The following is a 17,755-nucleotide window of genomic DNA, read 5'->3' as shown; positions in this document are numbered from 1 at the left end:
CAGCCAGTGGTCACTCAGAATTGTCAGTCTTAGATCTTGATGCATTTTAACCTTGTGACATAAACTGAAAAATTACGAGATTAAAAAGCAGAATTACTTTTCTAGCTTTTCACAATAGAGACCACATATGTAAGGTTTTCTCCATTACCCCAAGGAATGAAAACATTCTCAAATAAAATATGAAGTCGAGAGTCTCCCATGACCTTGTAAGGCAAAATATACCAAATATCACAGGATTTACAGTTGTAAGTGATAGTAGGCAATGCTGCAGAGGAACATTAGCATCAGATTTAATGCAATATATTGGTCTCTTTCTTCCATACCTTTGCTGCTTGAAATTTTTCACATGCAGCATGGAGACCTCCAAAGGAAGAAATGGCAGTGGCAGCTGCTTTGGAAGTGCAATGCCATGTGGAGAGAGACACTGACAGAAATGGGTGGTGAGTTTGAAGGGTTGAAACAGATAAAAAGTGAGAGAAAATAGGAAAAATAAATATTACTGATGCTGAAAAAAGAAACACAATCCATTTTATGTTTTCCTGTGATGTTGAAAACCTCCCCAGACAGGATCCCATTGCTTTTCCTTCCCCCTGTATGGCTTCAGCTGATAAGGGCACAGACTCTGGAATTGTATCTGCATAGATAGAAGTTGAACAGATGACTTGTGCCTTTTTCTTATGCTTTAAGGTGGCCAGGTGTGAGCGTATTTGGGTTCCAAAGCTACATAAACTCATCAATGTAATATTACGTTCATAGTAATATACTTGGATTCCCAGAAGCACCTATTACTTTCTGGACAATGGCATATTAAGATAGGAGCTTAGTTTCTTAGCCAGAACTGAGTGTCTCCAGTTAGCCTGCATGCTTCTGTCTGCACTTGTCACTGTAAACATAGTTTTGAATCATCCCAGGAAAAGAGTTCTGCAACTTACCAAACCTGCTTAAGGACAGGTACATCCTAACTCTTGTTTTCTTATGCACAATACAATATTGGGTACTCAACAGCAAAATTAGATAATTACTTGGTTAAAAACATGGCCACTGTTTTTCAACATCCTATATTTAATTAGTATGGCTTCGCTGAACAGGAGCAGAAGACTTCCTTTTTGGAAACGTGTAACAAGAGCTGACAATGAAATTAGTTACTCAGTAAACACCTGAAGGGATCTGTAATTCCTACATAAATAAAACCTAGGCCAGGGGGTTGAAGTATTTCACACTGAAGTGAAGCTTTCCTTTGGTTTCACCAGGGTTTGATCAAGTTCAGAGGGGTTTTATAGAGAGGCTTTTTGCTGATAATCAAACAGTATTGCTAAAGCAAATGAAAGACTGTGAGCTCATTGTTTGCTATGAATTCCTGTGTAGACAAGTCTACATAAGATCCACATCTATATCTATATGTATAGATATTTCCTACGTACAGTGTCTTACATAATCTCAAAAGTTTTACAGGAAGCAGTGTCTTAAACTCATTGAATGTAGGAGAGCTCTATATCTTTGGATAAATTTTAAGAATGTATTTGTTTTTCTTAAAATATGAAAAACACATCATAAGCTTTCCATAGCAAACTAACCGGATAATTTAATGACAGAACAAATGTTAAATGTAGTAATTTATACAGTAATTCAGCAGTGAAGGCTATGAGAAGCTGGATAGTGCTGTAAATTTAGCAGGTTTTTCTGCTTTGTTGAAGAAACTGCCATTTTGGTTTGGTTTGATTTGGGGTTTTTTTTGTTTGTTTGGTGGTTTTTTTTTGTTTTTGTTTTGTTTTGAGAGACAGCATATTGTCCTAAATCCATTTCTAAAATTAAGGAGGTTTTTATTTGTCCTATGGCTTATTTTTATTTTCCAGTAATTTCTGCAGCACAAAAAATGTGCGGCAGCACTTCTCTTTGGAGTGAAGCAATAGCACTGTTTTTCTTCAGCCTCTGTGCAGAAATGAATTCTTAAATTTTTTTATATATACATGTATATATATTATGTTTACTTTTAGTTTTAGTACTTGCTTCATCATTCTTTCCATCTGAGGTTGATTTAAGGGCTTCAGTAGTTTGAAAAGGCATAGCTCTTTATACTGATTTCACAGAAAAAGCCTCTAAAAGCTTTTATGTTGTGAGGTGAGAATCAAGGGTTCCCAAAGCTTTTGAGTACATATATCATTCCTTATACTAACAGTTGGCTCAGAGAACAATTCCTGTCTCATTTGTGATATCTGACATCATTATATGGATTTCTCATTATATGCAATTCCAGGCAAATTGCTAACAAAGGAAGCTCATCCAGATTAGGAAAGGTTTGTTTTTAAGTTGTTTCTTAATGCAGTTAAGCAACAGCAAATGGGAAGCAGCAGCCAGCTAGTTTTTTGTGGATTGTAGCTAGGGCACTTTTGGTCTAAATTTTCAAAATAAAACATTTTCTTCCCCCCAGAGTTTCAGGGGGAAAAGAGCACAATATTCAAAGTGATGTTACTACAGTTTTCCAGCAATTTGTTCCTTTTCTTCCCCAGCAAAAACAGTCTTCTAAGCACGTTATTAGTGTTTCTGTATTGTGATGGTTTTGTTTCTAGGATATTTTTTTCTTTTTTGCATGACCTCTTTTTTTTTTTTTTTACAAATTCCTTCCAATTTTTTTATTTCAGAAATACTAACAAAATGTAAGTCCAAATTGGCATGAAAACCAGGAAACATAGATTTTTCACCTCATAATTGCCAAGAACGTGATTAGTCATGTCAACCATGAAAAATGGCTAGGTTGGAGGCTTGTATTACTGTATCTGCTAAAAGGAGTGGGACATAGGTTATGCTACTTGTTTTCTGTCCTAAGCTCTTTTTTTCCCCATACAATCATAGAATCGTAGAATAGTTAGGGTTGGAAAGGACCTTAAGATCATCTAGTTCCACCCCCCCTGCCATGGGCAGGGACACCTCACACTAAACCATGTCACCCAAGGGTCTGTCCAGCCTGGCCTTAAACACCACCAGGGGTGGAGCATTCACAGCTTCCCTGGACAACCCATTCCAGTGCCTCACCACCCTCACAGTAAAGAACTTCTTCCTTATATCCAATCTAAACTTCCCCTATTTAAGTTTTAACCCGTTACCCCTTGTTCTGTCACTACAGTCCCTAATGAAGAATCCCTGCCCAGCATCCCTATAGTCCCCCTTCAGATACTGGAAGGCCGCTATGAGGTCTCCACGCAGCCTTCTCTTCTCCAGCCTGAACAGCCCAAACTTTCTCAGCCTATCTTCATACAGGAGGTGCTCCAGTCCCCTGATCATCCTCGTGGCCCTCCTCTGGACTTGTTCCAACAGTTCCGTGTCCTTTTTATGTTGAGGACACCAGAACTGCACACAGTACTCCAGGTGAGGTCTCACAAGAGCAGAGTAAAGGGGCAGGATCACCTCCTTCGACCTGCTGGTCACGCTCCTTTTGATGCAGCCCAGGATACGGTTGGCTTTCTGGGCTGCAAGTGCACACTGAAGCCGGCTCATGTTCTTTTTCTCATCAACCAACACCCCCAAGTCCTTCTCCGCAGGGCTGCTGTGAATCTCTTCTCTGCCCAACCTGTAGCTGTGCCTGGGACTGCTCCCACCCAGGTGTAGGACCTTGCACTCGGCATGGTTAAACTTCATGAGGTTGGCATCAGCCCACCTCACAAGCGTGTCAAGGTCCCTCTGGATGGCATTCCTTCCCTCCAGCATATCAACCGAACCACACAGCTTGGTGTCATCGGCAAACTTGCTGAGGGCGCACTCAATCCCACTGTCCATGTCAGTGACAAAGATGTTGAACAAGACCGGTCCCAACACTGATCCCTGAGGGACACCACTCGTTACTGGTCTCCAGCCAGACATTGAGCCATTGACCACAACTCTTTGCATGTGGCCATGCAGCCAGTTCTTTATCCACCGAGTGGTCCATCCATCAAATTGATGTCTCTCCAATTTAGAGACAAGGATGTCGTGTGGGACAGTGTCGAACACTTTGCACAAGTCCAGGTAGATGACATCAACTGGTCCACCCCTGTCCATCAGTTCCATAGCCCTGTCATAGAAGGCCACCAAATTGGTCAGGCAGGATTTCCCCTTAGTGAAGCCATGCTGGCTGTCACCAAGCACCTTGTTGATTTTCATGTGCCTTAGCATGCCTTCCAGGAGAATCTGCTCCAAGATTTTGCCAGGCACAGAGGTGAGACTGACTGGTCTGTAATTCCCCGGGTCATCCATTTTCCCCTTCTTGAAAAAGGGGGTTATATTTCCCTTTTTCCAGTCATCAGGAACTTCACCTGACTGCCATGATCTTTCAAATATGATAGCCAGTGGCTTAGCAACTTCATTTGCCAGCTCCTTCAGGACCCACGGATGGATTTCATCAGGTCCCATGGACTTGCGCACAGTCAGGTTTTTAAGACGGTCTCAAACCTGATCCTCTCCTACAGTGGGCCCAAGGTCTCCGTTCTCACAGTCCCTGTGTCTGCCTTCCAAGGCTTTCATGGTTTCATCAGAGCCTTTGCCAGTGAAGACTGAGGCAAAGAAGTCATTCAGAACCTCAGCCTTCTCCAAATCCAGGGTAGCCGGTTCTCCTGATAGATTCTTCAGGGGACCCACATTGTCCCTGGTCTGTCTTTTACTTGCAGTGTACCTGTGGAATCCCTTCCCATTATCTTTCACATCCCTAGCCAAGGTTAATTCTAACTGGGCCTTAGCTCTCCTAACCTGGTCCCTAGCTTCCCAGATATTTTATAAAATAAGAAATGTAATATAAAACACACAAAAAGGTTACAATGACTGTTACAAATCAAAGTAGGTATTCTGTTTCAAAAGGCAGTATGTTGCCATTGCCATTGCTATTCCCAAAATAAAGGCAAAAAAAAGTAATTCTTATACTCTCTTACCTCCCTTCAAAAGGGAGGGACTTTCAGTGTTATTCTAACACTATATATTTAATAATGTTACAATTTTAATATTGTATATTAAAAATTGGTTTAGATGAAATAAATAGAAATAATAAGACTAGCAAATAGATAAATAAAATGAATCCTTTATACAAACTTCACATGTGTTAGTAAATGATTCTACTTCTTAATGCATCACTAAATTTATCCTCACTAAACCATTCAAATTACAATATAAACATTCATTTTATATTTCAGAAAGTATTTAGCAGCAAAATACACTTCTGAGTTTATCTCCAGAAAATTAATGCATGGTTCTCAAATGGCTGTTTGAATTACAGATGGGCGTTCTACATAAGCATACTAGGCTCCCAATCAGTTCATACTGTATGTTGTTCCATTCCCCTGGAGGTAATCGATCAGAAAGGTGTGTTAGTCAAATATTCAGTATACAGCTTTTACTCTTTGCTGAATTAACACTTCTGATGCAAGTCCTAATAACACTTGCAATTTTCTCTGGCTTTGATAAGAATGTTGCATGTTCTGGTTTTAGTGTAATTCATTAATAAAATAGAAATGAGCAAACACAGCAGTTAAAAGAGAAAAAAAAACACAACAAAAAAAAACCCACCCCCCAAAACCACAACAAGCTCAACCAAGTCAAACAATAATCATGTTTTATGTGGATTTAAATGTGGGAATTTAAATCATACAAATGTGGAAGCACTGAAGGAACCAGACTTTGTCCTGTTATTTTAAGGCTTTTAAGGAAATGTAGAAAGAGGAAATGATTCAGGCTAGATGACGTAATGTGTTCTATTTTTATTCTTTAAAGTTCAAAGGGTTTATAGTTGTGAAGAGGATGTATACAAAAGCTACAGCTACAATAGAAAATACCTTTCTCATCTTCTTTCAGATTAAATTGTGTTCACAGCTCAACCTGAGGAAGGAATTTCATCTTCCAGGTCACAAACCAGCTATTACGTCTTTGTGGATCTAGTGCTTACCTGTTATAATGGAACATATAAAATGTGTATGCTGAAGGATAATGTAGAGTTTGCCTTTGGCTTCGATTTATCCCTTACGCATTATTTTGTGACATGCTGTATACTTTTAATATTTTGTGTGTTACTGGCTTCTTTCTTACTCTTTTATTCTCTGATGCTTCCACTGCATTTTCCTGCTGAGAGGTGGGATATCATGCTGGTTTGTGTTCAAGATTAAAGGTGGAATCTTTCCTCTTTCAGGTGACTTCTACGTGAAATAAATGACTCTAGTTTGTTCTAGGTGTAAATTGCTGCCCCCTTCTGTATACAAAGCTGTGTACAAGTTGTCATGTGCTTGCATTATGTTTAAGGGCAGGAGAGAAGGCTTTTGTTCTGGTTTCAAGGAGATGATATTGGCAGGTCTAGAACTTCCAAAGACTATTTAACATAGTGTATGCCTAGATTTCTCTGTGTATTTCTAATACTCTTTGGAAAAGCAATTGAAGATTTCCTGCTAGTTTTCTTTGGGTGTATTCTCAGGAAAAACAGTATGCAGTTTTTTTAAAAACAGAGCATGTACTTGTCATCGCAGAAAGTAGAGCTAAATATATTCATCTGATGAATTGATACTTACAGGATATGACAGCTAGAGATTTGCTACAGCAAAGGTATACGCTGCCTAATGGAGACACTGCTTGGAGACCATCGCCACTTGTTACTGCTGCCCTGGAAGGAAAGCTTGTTATTCTTGATGGCATTCATCGAATTAACCCCGGCACTCTAGCTGTACTTCAAAGGTCAGGATATGAGCACGGATAAGTTGTTTGTGCATGATTTGTTCATTGAGCACAGGCATACTGAGAAGTAAAGTTCCTTTTGGTGAATATGACTTTCCGTAAGTTCAAGAACACTGTAAAGATCAATCTGAACATTGAAGTTTCATAAAATATATGATGTTCAGTCTTTACTTACTTAAAAGCAAAATAAAGTATTTCATATTCTTTGTAAGTGCATAATGCAGGAAATTTCAGCTCTTTGTAAATACCGACTGTAACTCTGAATTGAAGGAAGAGTTCAATTTTACTCTAAACTTAGGAAATCTAAAAATTAGAAGTATTTACATAACGATTTGAAAATGCAGGATGTCAGAAGATGTTTGAAATACTTTTCATTCTGCTTCTAAATGAAATGCAGTCATTGCAGTTACATGTAAAAGCGTACTTTATTTTGATTGCAAAGAATGTTTTCTAAACATTAATTTATCCTGTATTGAATTATGAAATAAACTTTGCAGAACAGTAGTAATAATAGCAAGTACTATGGTAATCTATACCGTCAGGTCAATTTTTTTCTGCTATTGCATGTTCCTGCATCGTATACTGCAAATTTAAAGGACAGCACCAGCCTTCAAAGCAGGTTTTAGCAAAACCGTTTTGTGCCTTGTCTTCGTATACATATACACAGAAGGTTAGAAGCGAAAATTATGCTTGCCTTCTTTTCCCTTTCTAATCAGTTTAGCTTTGCTTTCTGGTTTCTAATCAACTTCTGCACAAAAAAAGTAAGAGGTGGGTATGTATGTAGGCTAATCATTGCAGCCAACTGAAATACATTGCTTCAAGAAACAAATCGAAAGTATATTACTTGGTACAAGTATAACAAAATGGGCTATTTCATGCTATTTATGCACACTCTACTGGTAAGACAGAATTTTTTTTTCTTCTTCTTACCACATCTATTTAAACTAGGTTGACTGACTGACTACATGCTGAAACTGTTTACTGATGCATATTATTTTACCTCCACACCTAGGTGCATCTTAAATTTTCTTTTTACTATCGCCCATGTAGGTTTTAAAAAAGCATTAGTTGATATATGCATATGTAAAAGTGATCAAAGGCTAGATAAAGCTTATTCTTTATTTTCAAACAGACTAATACATGACAGGGAATTGACCCTCTATGACGGCACCAGATTGTTAAGGGAAGATAGATATCAAAACTTAAAAGAAGAATTACAGATTTCTGAGGAGAAACTACAGGAAAGGTAAAGTGTCAGCTATGACTATCGAATGCAAACAGAATTTCATCCTGTAAAAAGCTTGATTTTTTTTTTTTTTTAATTTTATTTTTTACAAAAACATCATGCAAAATGCTTCTCTATTAAATTGGTACCTTCTAATCACTAAGAGAAACATCTTTTAAACATCAGTTTCCTCATGAACTTTCTTTCTTTCTATGGCATGGGAAAATTATATCCTGTTTAGAGTGCTTGACCTGAAAGGAAAACATTCAGTATCCTCTAACAGAAGGAGTTAGACATTGAGGAGCAATTATAAGTACATAAAAACATAGTATTTAATATATACATAAAACATAATATTTAATTTTGGAATATTTTGTTACTACTATTAGAAAATAAAGCTAAATTGAAATGAAATAAAACTTGTTATTTTCTTTTGCCTCATTAGCTATAAAGCTGGTATATAATTTACAACTAATATGGAGCAGGAAATCCTAAGGATGGGTTGGGACCCATTATGCTTACTCTTTTTGTTTCTTTACTTCCACTTGTTCGCTAGAAACATTCCACAGATAGAAACGTTTTTTAGTCCTTTGAAGCTATACTTGTTACATAGTCAAACATTGCCGACCAGTTGTAGTTAATGGGAGGAATATCACTGAGTGTACATCAAAAAAATGCAACCTAATATTCAGTAATACATAAGGAACTAAACATACTGTGACTCTTAAATGGCTCTGATCTCTGAAAAAGCATCCTATGATTCTGTGGCAGATATCTGTGCTCGTATTTACACTGCAGGGTGTGCATATGTCCAAACTTTGAAAAGGCTTTATTGCTTATAGGAGGGATGCATTCATGATGTGCTACCCTGTTTCTCTCAATTGTCTCGTTGAATACAATTGTTTTCATTGACCTTCATAGTCACCCTTTAGGAAAGCTGTTTTTCTTTAACTGTTTTGTTTTGTTTTTTTTTTTACTTATTCTTTCTAGTTCCCTTTTGATCCGGAATACTGGGGTTTTTAAAAAACACCACCACCAAAAATAAACCAGACACCACAACAAAGCAAACTTTTATTTTAGGTCTTCCATGCCATTTATATTGATTTTTTTTTTTTTTTTTTTTTTTTTTTTTGTAGGTATGGTGTAATCTAGGCCTACTTTTTGTACATAATTAGTTGAAGTCCTCTGTGCTGAGAATCCTACCTTCTCCTAGGTGAAATGTTCAATCAGGCCCTTGTTCAACTTTCTTCTGTATTGACATATTCAAAAGAAGCCAGGATAAAGCAATGTAAACTTGTATCCACTCCTTTGGTTTTGGCTATGGGCTGCTTTGGCATCAGTGAACCACTGCTCTGTATAGAGGGCACTGTTCTTGTCAGCCCTTAAGGAACTGAAGGTATGCCAGGACCTCATCCTGACTTTGGTCCCTTACATATTCTGAAAACATCACAACCTTTCACTGGCTCCCAGATGCAATGTCAATAGTTGCTCTTTGATTCCAGGATTACATTCCTCGCTGCTCCTCGCCCTTCTCAGCAACAGCTACTGCAAACTTCAGTACTGTTGCAAAAGATCACCTTGTGGAGATTTTGTATAGAATATGTTGTACCTTTAATTTATTAGCCATTAGCTGGGCAAGTTCTTACTTCTGAATCATGATTGGAAGATGCTTTCCATATGGATGAGATATGTTGTCTCTTTTTTAATGTGTCAATGGCTGTGGCTAGTGGTCTTAGATACATTTCTGTTAGAGAAAGGTGAATAGAGAGCTTTCTTATCCTGATTTACTGCATTTGACTAAAGTAATTTCAATACGGTTGCTCTTTGCCAGTACTGCAGAATATATGCTATTATTCCCAGCTCTGCTGGAACAGAATCTGGGATGTTTGATGAGTGACACATTAAGACTACTGTTAATTTTCCAGTGAGGGAGTTCCCTGTGGAAAGTGGTTTCAAGTTTTGAATCAGGATATTATTCTGACTTTCCTAAACCCCACTCATTTAGCCTTAATTCTTTTTTGCATGTTGGGAATCAATATGGTACATAGAATACATATAAAATGTTACTTTTGTAGCTTAATTTTGTTATTAACATTTTTATTATCTATCTGATGTCATGTACTAATGTGGTTCTTATGAGAAACTGAGGAAGAGTTAAAAACATGCTGAGAGGCACGTTAATGATTCAGTGGAAGTGCATGACAGAGTTTTAAATGTCTAAGCAGTTAGGCAGGAATTAAACAATGTAGCTGAAAATAGTCATAAACAGAGGAAATACAAGATCAAGAGTAAAATGAGTGTTTCTGGAGCAGTAGAATTTGAAAGAAAACAGCCAAAAAGCTTTGTTAGGAAATTATTAAATTAGGAGGGCAAGGCCATCTTCAGGATTTCAAGAAAAGTGATAGCTGGAGACTGGAAAGCAGCTGTGGTAGAGAAGATCTAATACCTTACTGTCATATGTCAGAGAAACCAAGAACATGGTAGTACATAATTCTCTCCACCCCCCATTCAGGTCAGCTTAGCTGTGCATGAGTATTCTTGATTGTAGAGAATATTTGTAGTATAGTTTGCAGTTTCTGTCTTTTGTGCTGCTTCTAAGCATTAATAAATACAAAATAACTCACTGTTACTCTGTTTCCTTAATTTAAGACTCGCTAATGAGGTTGTCAGATGCTGTTGGAAGTTACATAAACACAAATATGTCTTTCATACTGGAAAAGAACAACTGGTCATGCTTTTTCCTAGACTACTTGGACCGAGTACTTTGTGAATGGAACTGAATAACAGAATTTCCATTTAAATCTGTGATAGAGAAAAGGAGTACAATTCCTAAGCAATGAGCCAAAACTTCTGTAAACATTATTTTTAGCCTCTGTCTGTAAAAGGATTTGACACACCTAAAGATTTTTCCAATTTCTAAGAAGAGAAAAAGTTTGAGATACTGGAGAACTTTTGGAGATAATGGAGAAGTTTTAGGGGATCCCTGCTTTAGACAAACAAAACACATTTTGTGTTAAGCTTTCATGCTGTTATATGAAAATATTTGATAGTAAAAAAAAAAAAAGTTTATGCTTCAATAATATTAATACTTGTATGTGTAGTAAAATAGTAGAATACTGCACAATCCATCCCTTTATTTCCAACCCTGATAATAAGTCAAGAGTTTTTAAATAAAGGAATGGTACTTCAGCTCGTACTATGAACTAAAGAAATCATGTGCCTTTTATATGAATGTATTATAGTCGAAAATGTAAACATGCTTAAACCATGGCATTGTTGTGAGCAGTGCTGGGCAAAGAGGTTTGGTTTTCAGATGGCTTTTAAGTTTTGCAAGTTAGAACACTATTACTCATAAATTATATTTTTGGGCAACATAATTTAGAAGTTGTATTACCTTTGTAAGAGCTGTTGAAATAGATTATATTAGTCATTGTCACTGCGTTATATGTTCATTGTTCATTATCCACTATTATTTCTACATCTGTTGTGTCTACTAGAATTTTTCTGAGGAGGGCTTCAGACTGGTGGGTGCAACAGCTCTGCCTGACAAATGCAAGCAGTATGTTTGCCTTTGTGAAATTTTGGGATACTCCTTGGCCTGCTGAAAGTGTTTAAGTTACAGGTAACTAGGAGTCAGCACAGAGTACTTTTTCTTCTTTCTTTTGCCACTTTGGCTGTGGAGTTAAGTTAGCAAACTTTCACAGTAAAATGAAATTCATTCATTTGAGGAAAGGAAATATTTTTGTTTATGAGTTTGCAAGAAGAAAAGATAAAAACCTGCCCTTGAGGAAGTGACAGATGGTCCTTAAAGATCGTCTACATAGAAGGAAATTATAGCTGCTGATTCCTTATTTATATAATGATTGTATGATTCATTTTCCTGAACAGGTTCGCAGATTAAGAGAAAATGCATTCAATTATTGTGCATATCCAAGATTTCTGCATGGAAGTTCTGCAGTAATCATCCTTTACTTTACTGAGACAGATACTGTGAAGGTAGAGCACTGGCTTTACAAGACAAGCAGTGAAGTGTTGGTTTGTCTTATGATGCAGTATTTTAACCTATTTGGATGGATATCCCTCCCCACAACACACACACATGCACAGTGATGGTAAGGCCACAGTGTGGTGAACAGAAAGGCAGCTAGTACAGGAAAACGTGGAAGTAGGTATGTAATAGGATTGTTCAAAAGCTAAGAAATCACTCATAATGCATGGGTGGTTTTAGTGCCCTCCAGACAGTGGATTATTTTCCATGTGATTAGTTTGAAAGGGAAAACACAGTAGATGAGACAAATGCAGAATGTGGCAGGGAGTGAATTTAGCAAGCAATACAAGTTTTTAATTCCTTACATTTTCTAGCTTTTACTTCATTTTTTTGTTTTGGGGTTAGATTTTGTGGTTTTTTTTTTTTCCAGTTTAGTGAATTTTCAGATTATCTGTGTATTTTAGATGGTGTTGAAATTTAAGAAAAATTGCAAAAAAAAAAATAATAGGTCATTGCAGCCCTAGTATTAAAACAATTCCCAACTCATAAAATTTGATAGAAAATGAGATTTATTAAATCATGTTATGGGAAGAGAGGGCCAAAATTAGTTTTGCAGGCTGGTATCAAGAATGCTGTTCTGTTTGGTTTTTTTTTACCCTTAGGAGAAACTTCAATTGCTCAGACCATGTATCAATAACGAGCAAATCTTTCTCTAAAGTCACCCTGAACAATCTGTGTTCTGAACTTTCTCTCAAGAGCAGTGGTGGTAATCCTTGGTTTGAATTAAACATTGATGTCAAAAGAATGATGTGCATATTATTAAGAAGGCTCTGCTGCCTGTGTTGTCAGTAAACATTTAATAGAGAAGGATAAAGACTCTTTGTATTAATCAACTATCACTAAATCTTCCCACTGTTTGAGGCTCATTAATTTAAAAGGTGTCATTTTTTTTTTACAAGATACAATTACTTGAATTTCCTCTGCAAAGAACACAAAATGTCAAGGAGTTATTTCTTACAAAATATAGCTTCATATAGGAGCTCCATATTATGTTCCTTCAGAGGCTTGATCTATAATACTGTGGAACAATCTTAAGCTCTTCAGTTGTGCTAATGGAAGCTGGGAACTTTCAGAGCGTTGCACGATTGGGTTATTTATGGTATTTAATAATACACTTAGCTTGACATTTACATCACTGTAAACATCAGTCCAAACAATAGTCTTTTGAAGTAGCCAAATAGTTTTACTCATATTTGCAAACTGGAAACCTACAGCAGTGATGGTGTGATATGTCCAAATCTAGAGAGGACATCAGTGACTTTAATAGATATCAGCAAGTCAGCTTGCCCTGACTTTGCATTGCCTGTCCTCCCGCTTTTCCCTCTCTGGCTGTCTTCACTATGCCCTTTGAGTTAGGCAGTGACACGGAGGTATAAGAGAAATGTCTTCCGTTGACTAGGGAAGGCTGACTGCTTCTTGTCTTCCCTTATAGTATTACAGAGGGACCAGAATTTCTTTGTTTGAATTTGGTGGATTTCTGCAGGAGTCTTCTTCTCTTTCTCAGCAGATGGGGGATTGGTAATAAGTGGAGAGTCAGGAAGTATGTGTATTTATCTTATCTAAGAAAGTTTTAATAAGGTTGGCTAATGTTCCCTGACTTTCTTTTACGCTTAGTGACAATGACATTCCCATTGGATCCTCTTTCATGTGATGTTTTTAGACATCTATTTCTATTTTTATCAATCAGGGAGTAGCTTCTAGGCTTATGACTTTCAGCTGAGAATAACTCATACCACCCCCTGTGTTTGCTTTGATACAAGAGACTGCTGTAATCACTCCGTTGTATCACAGGTTTATTGTTGTGACTAACAGATAAGCCAACTATGAGTAGATTTGTTAATTTATGTTTAATGGTCATAGTCTGTTTTCTGATTCCCTTGCTCATGCCATCATTTCCCCTCTCAGTTTAACCAGGAGGAATACTTGCCTCCAAGTGTTCTGATTTTAAATACAGTCATTTAAATTAAATGATAACAGGCATATCTAGAAATATAAGCTGCCTAATTAAATTTCACTTGCTATTTCCAAATTAACATCTCCTATTTTAGTAAGAGTACTGTGAAATTAATTGTTGAAAACAGGCCATCCTTGCACAGTTTGACTGGCTTTTGTATCTGACGTCTAACTCTCTGCTGTTTCTAAAGATCATGCAATTGTGCTGATTGAAGAGTACCACTAAATTTCCAGTCCAAAGAGGTGGTAACATTACATAGATGAGAGAGACAAAATACGTGAACAAGGCAAAGGTACTGAAAACCAAGACAATGGTCTTCTACTGTGCCAACACATTCATCTAAGAGTGTATTATGGTGCTCACAGTAAGATCCCATTATCTTCAGTGGATTCAAATAGGCAGGTGTCTAGGAGACTGTTAGTCACTAAATCCTGCAGCGTGAACTAGGGGACACTGACTGAAGCTAGCAGATCAGTTCCATAAAGACTTAAAAAATAGTGAAAGTACCTTTTACAACCATGAACAGTGTATATGTTGCCACAGGAAGCTGTGGAGGCAGACAGGATGAAGAACTTCATAAAGGGATTAGACAAACTTGTGGGTAAATGAACATTAAAGCAATAGAGATCCACCCTCCAGTGTCTTTGAAGATGTGATTGTGAGTGCTGGGAGAGCATGAGGGGACAGAATACTCGTAGTGGCTAGGCTGATGTGCTTTCCCCATGGAGTATCTCTAGCTGTTGTAATAAGAGACAGAAAGTGTGGTGAGCTGGGTAGATTGAAGGACCCAGCAGGGCATTTCTTAAGTTCTTTCAAGTATTAATCTGCTGTTGGAACAACCTGTCTCCTCATGTGGAGTCTAAAACAAGGCAAGGGTGGAGTGACTGGTTTGAACTTTGAAGTATAATTTTCAGGAATTTTATGAAGTCGGGTGTATTAATCCCATCCCAAGAGTCTAGGTGATTTTTCCAAGGGCCGCAAAGAGCATCAGTAAGGGAAATGTTCCTAAGCTGTTAATAAATCCATCTCTTCATGATGGCCAGTATCTGTGTCATCCTTTCTGTCAGCCTAATCGAATAAAAGAAGTTACTCATTACTACAGCTCTGGCAGATCTTGTTCCATCCCTGATTTGCCTGTGAGACACCCTGCTTTAGGTAAAAAAACCTTGTAAAAGTCCATCAGATGAGTGAGATGTGTCTATTTCAGACATACAGTGATTTAATTCCTTTTTTCACCTGTTGTAAAAACTGAATTTGCTATTCACTGTTTAAGAGAGGTAATGCATTTATAAACTCTTTTTTTGCAGGTCTATCTTTCCTATCCATCCTTCTTTCAGAATAGTGGTCTTAGCAGAACCTCCTGTCATTGGAAGTAGCACCCAACAGTGGCTGGGTCCGGAGTTTTTGACACTATTTCTTTTTCATAATGTTCGATCTTTAAGTAAGAGTGAGGAAATTGAAGTTATAAAAAAGATGGTAAGTACGTTCAATATTTAAGGCACTTACAGACTATTGCTAACTGAACATGGTTATTTATTACATAAAAAATATTTTGCTGTTTCTGCCTAGCATAAATGTCTTCATTTTCAAAGCTTATGAAAGCAGCATATCTGCTTATCTGCGATGATTTTGATATAAATTAACATTCTTTCTGTGATACTAAATGATGCTGTAATAGAAAAAATGTTCTTTGCCAAAATTGCATTCCTTTCTGGTTGATATACACTGCGGTCACTATGCTTATTGCATCTGTGTGTAGCTGTACATGGAACTTGCATATATTGCAGTAAGATTAATACTGGTTTTTGTTCAAGCAGATTCCAAATGTACCCAGTGTTGCTGTGGAGCAGTTGTTGTCATTAACACACAAGCTTCGGGAGACAAATGACACCACAGTGAGCCCTTTTCTTTTGTCTGGGATTGGTTTTTGGTTTTGTTTTCTTTTCAAATGTACATTCTCCTGCTGTGAATGATCTGTTTTAACAAAGGCTGGGTGAAGCTTGCTAAGCTATAGTGTTGCTTCAAAGGCTTCTGGCTCATTTTAGACTCCACATGGGGACTGGAAAACCAGCCCCAGAAAATTATTGCTGGCAATTACTGTACTGCGTACTATGAACTTTTTTTTATTTATGATGTTCATTTTTAGAATCTGCATAAGTAAAGCTTTTAGGAAATTGCCTGAATCCCAGAGAAGCCAGGCAGAACAGTATATGTTGTCAGTGGGTTTAGGTACGTGGCTCTCAGTAAAACATGCTTGAGCTGCCTTTTGAATAGGTGTGGGTATGATCATGTGTGTCCAAATATTTTTTGATCACTTTAATCACCAGAGCTTCTTGGGCAATCCCAAGCACAAATACAGGCTGGACAGAGCTGGACAGAAACTGATTGAGAGCAGCCCTGGGTAGAAAGACTTGGGGGTGTTGGTTGATGAGCTTCTGCTCAACATGAGCCAGCAGTATGTGCTTGCAGCCCAGAAAACCAACCATATGCTGGGCTGCATCAGAAGGAGCGTGACCAGCAGGTCAAAGGAGGAGATTCTCCCCCTACTCATCTCTCTTGAGGCTCCACCTGGAGTACTGTATCCAACTCTGGGGCCCCCAGCATAAGAAGGACATGGAAGTGTTGGAGTGAGTCCAGAGCAGGGCCATGAAGATGGTCAGAGGGCTGGAGCACCTCTCCTAAGAAGACAGGCTGAGAGTTGGGCTTGTTCTGCCTGGAGAAATCTCTGGGGTGACCTTAGAGCAGCTTCCAGTACCTAAGAGGGGCCTACAAGAAATATGGTGAGGGACCTTTTACAGGGTCACATGGTGACAGGGAATGGGGGAGTAGCTTTAAAGTGAAAGAGGGTAGATTTAGATTAGATATTAGGAAGAAATTCTTTACTGTGTGGATGGTGATGCACCAGAAGAGGTTGCTGAGAGAAGGTGTGGCACATTCCTGGAAGTCTTCAAGGCCAGGCTGGATGGGGCTTTGAGCAACCTGGTCTAGTGGAAAGTGTCCTGCCTATGGCAGGGGGATTAGAGCTAGATGGCCTTTTACATCCCTTCCAAATCAAACCATTCTGTGATTCTATAAACTCTGCTGCATTACTGCTACAGGCTATTCTATTAAAGCAGTCTTGTCAAGAAAAGTAAGTCCTGCTTACATAGTAACCACAGAATTCTTTGAAATCATGGTGGGTAAAAAAAAAACAAAACAAACCCAAATTATTTTTATGGCTACTAAAATGCTGGATGTTTTTAATGTAACTAAAATGTACATGGAATCCAGCAGTTTAACTGGTATGCAAGTATAATCTGTTCCCCTTAGTTTTATGATTCTAGCATGGGTAATAGTTTTTACAGTATTACTATTTAAGAAGCTGAGAGAGGCTGTCATGCTTTTCTGATCTTTAAAGTAAAAAAATTGACTGCTGACTTTTGGGTACACCTTTGGGACTTACTTCCTACAGCTAATGTATAAATATATTGTTTTCGGCATACTTGGAGACACAGCATGCCTGAACAGACCATTACAAAAATCCTTTCTATGCATGCGAATGTCTATAGCATTGTGAAATACCTGTGTGAAGTATATGATGTTGGATGAGAAGTGAGTCACAGTATGGACTGAGGGAGGATTCTTGTAGATGAGCAGTGACATGACACATGTTGGCAATAACACACCTGTGTGGAGAAATTAAATGTGTACCTTAGGTAACTCAAGATTATTTATAGAGTTGCCTAAGTCTGTAAACCTCTGCCAGAGATTATCCTGAAATATTAAGCATTGTTTAAAATTATTCTATTAACAATAGAATACCTGTAGACTATTCAGCCTGTGGGCGTTGTCTGCATCATTGCAATTGTTT

At 37.8% G+C, this 17,755-nt stretch overlaps 1 protein-coding gene across 1 annotated transcript in view; it reads left to right on the top strand.

Moving 5' to 3' along the window:
* Positions 1–17,755, top strand: part of VWA8 (von Willebrand factor A domain containing 8) — a 176,684-nt gene that overhangs the window by 50,478 nt on the left and 108,451 nt on the right. The window contains exons 13-16 of the mRNA XM_057409687.1: positions 6,518–6,678; positions 7,811–7,924; positions 15,213–15,381; positions 15,723–15,800. Of these exons, the coding sequence (XP_057265670.1) occupies positions 6,518–6,678; positions 7,811–7,924; positions 15,213–15,381; positions 15,723–15,800 (522 nt within the window). The remainder of the gene's footprint in view (positions 1–6,517; positions 6,679–7,810; positions 7,925–15,212; positions 15,382–15,722; positions 15,801–17,755) is intronic.

This window comes from Pezoporus wallicus, unplaced genomic scaffold, assembly GCF_028554395.1.
Source record: "Pezoporus wallicus isolate ANWC-B61680 ecotype Strahan unplaced genomic scaffold, APGP_CSIRO_Pwel_v1 contig_2543, whole genome shotgun sequence".
Taxonomy (NCBI): domain Eukaryota; kingdom Metazoa; phylum Chordata; class Aves; order Psittaciformes; family Psittacidae; genus Pezoporus; species Pezoporus wallicus.
Note: the sequence above shows the minus strand (reverse complement) of the source record. Positions and strands in the feature narration are given on the sequence as shown.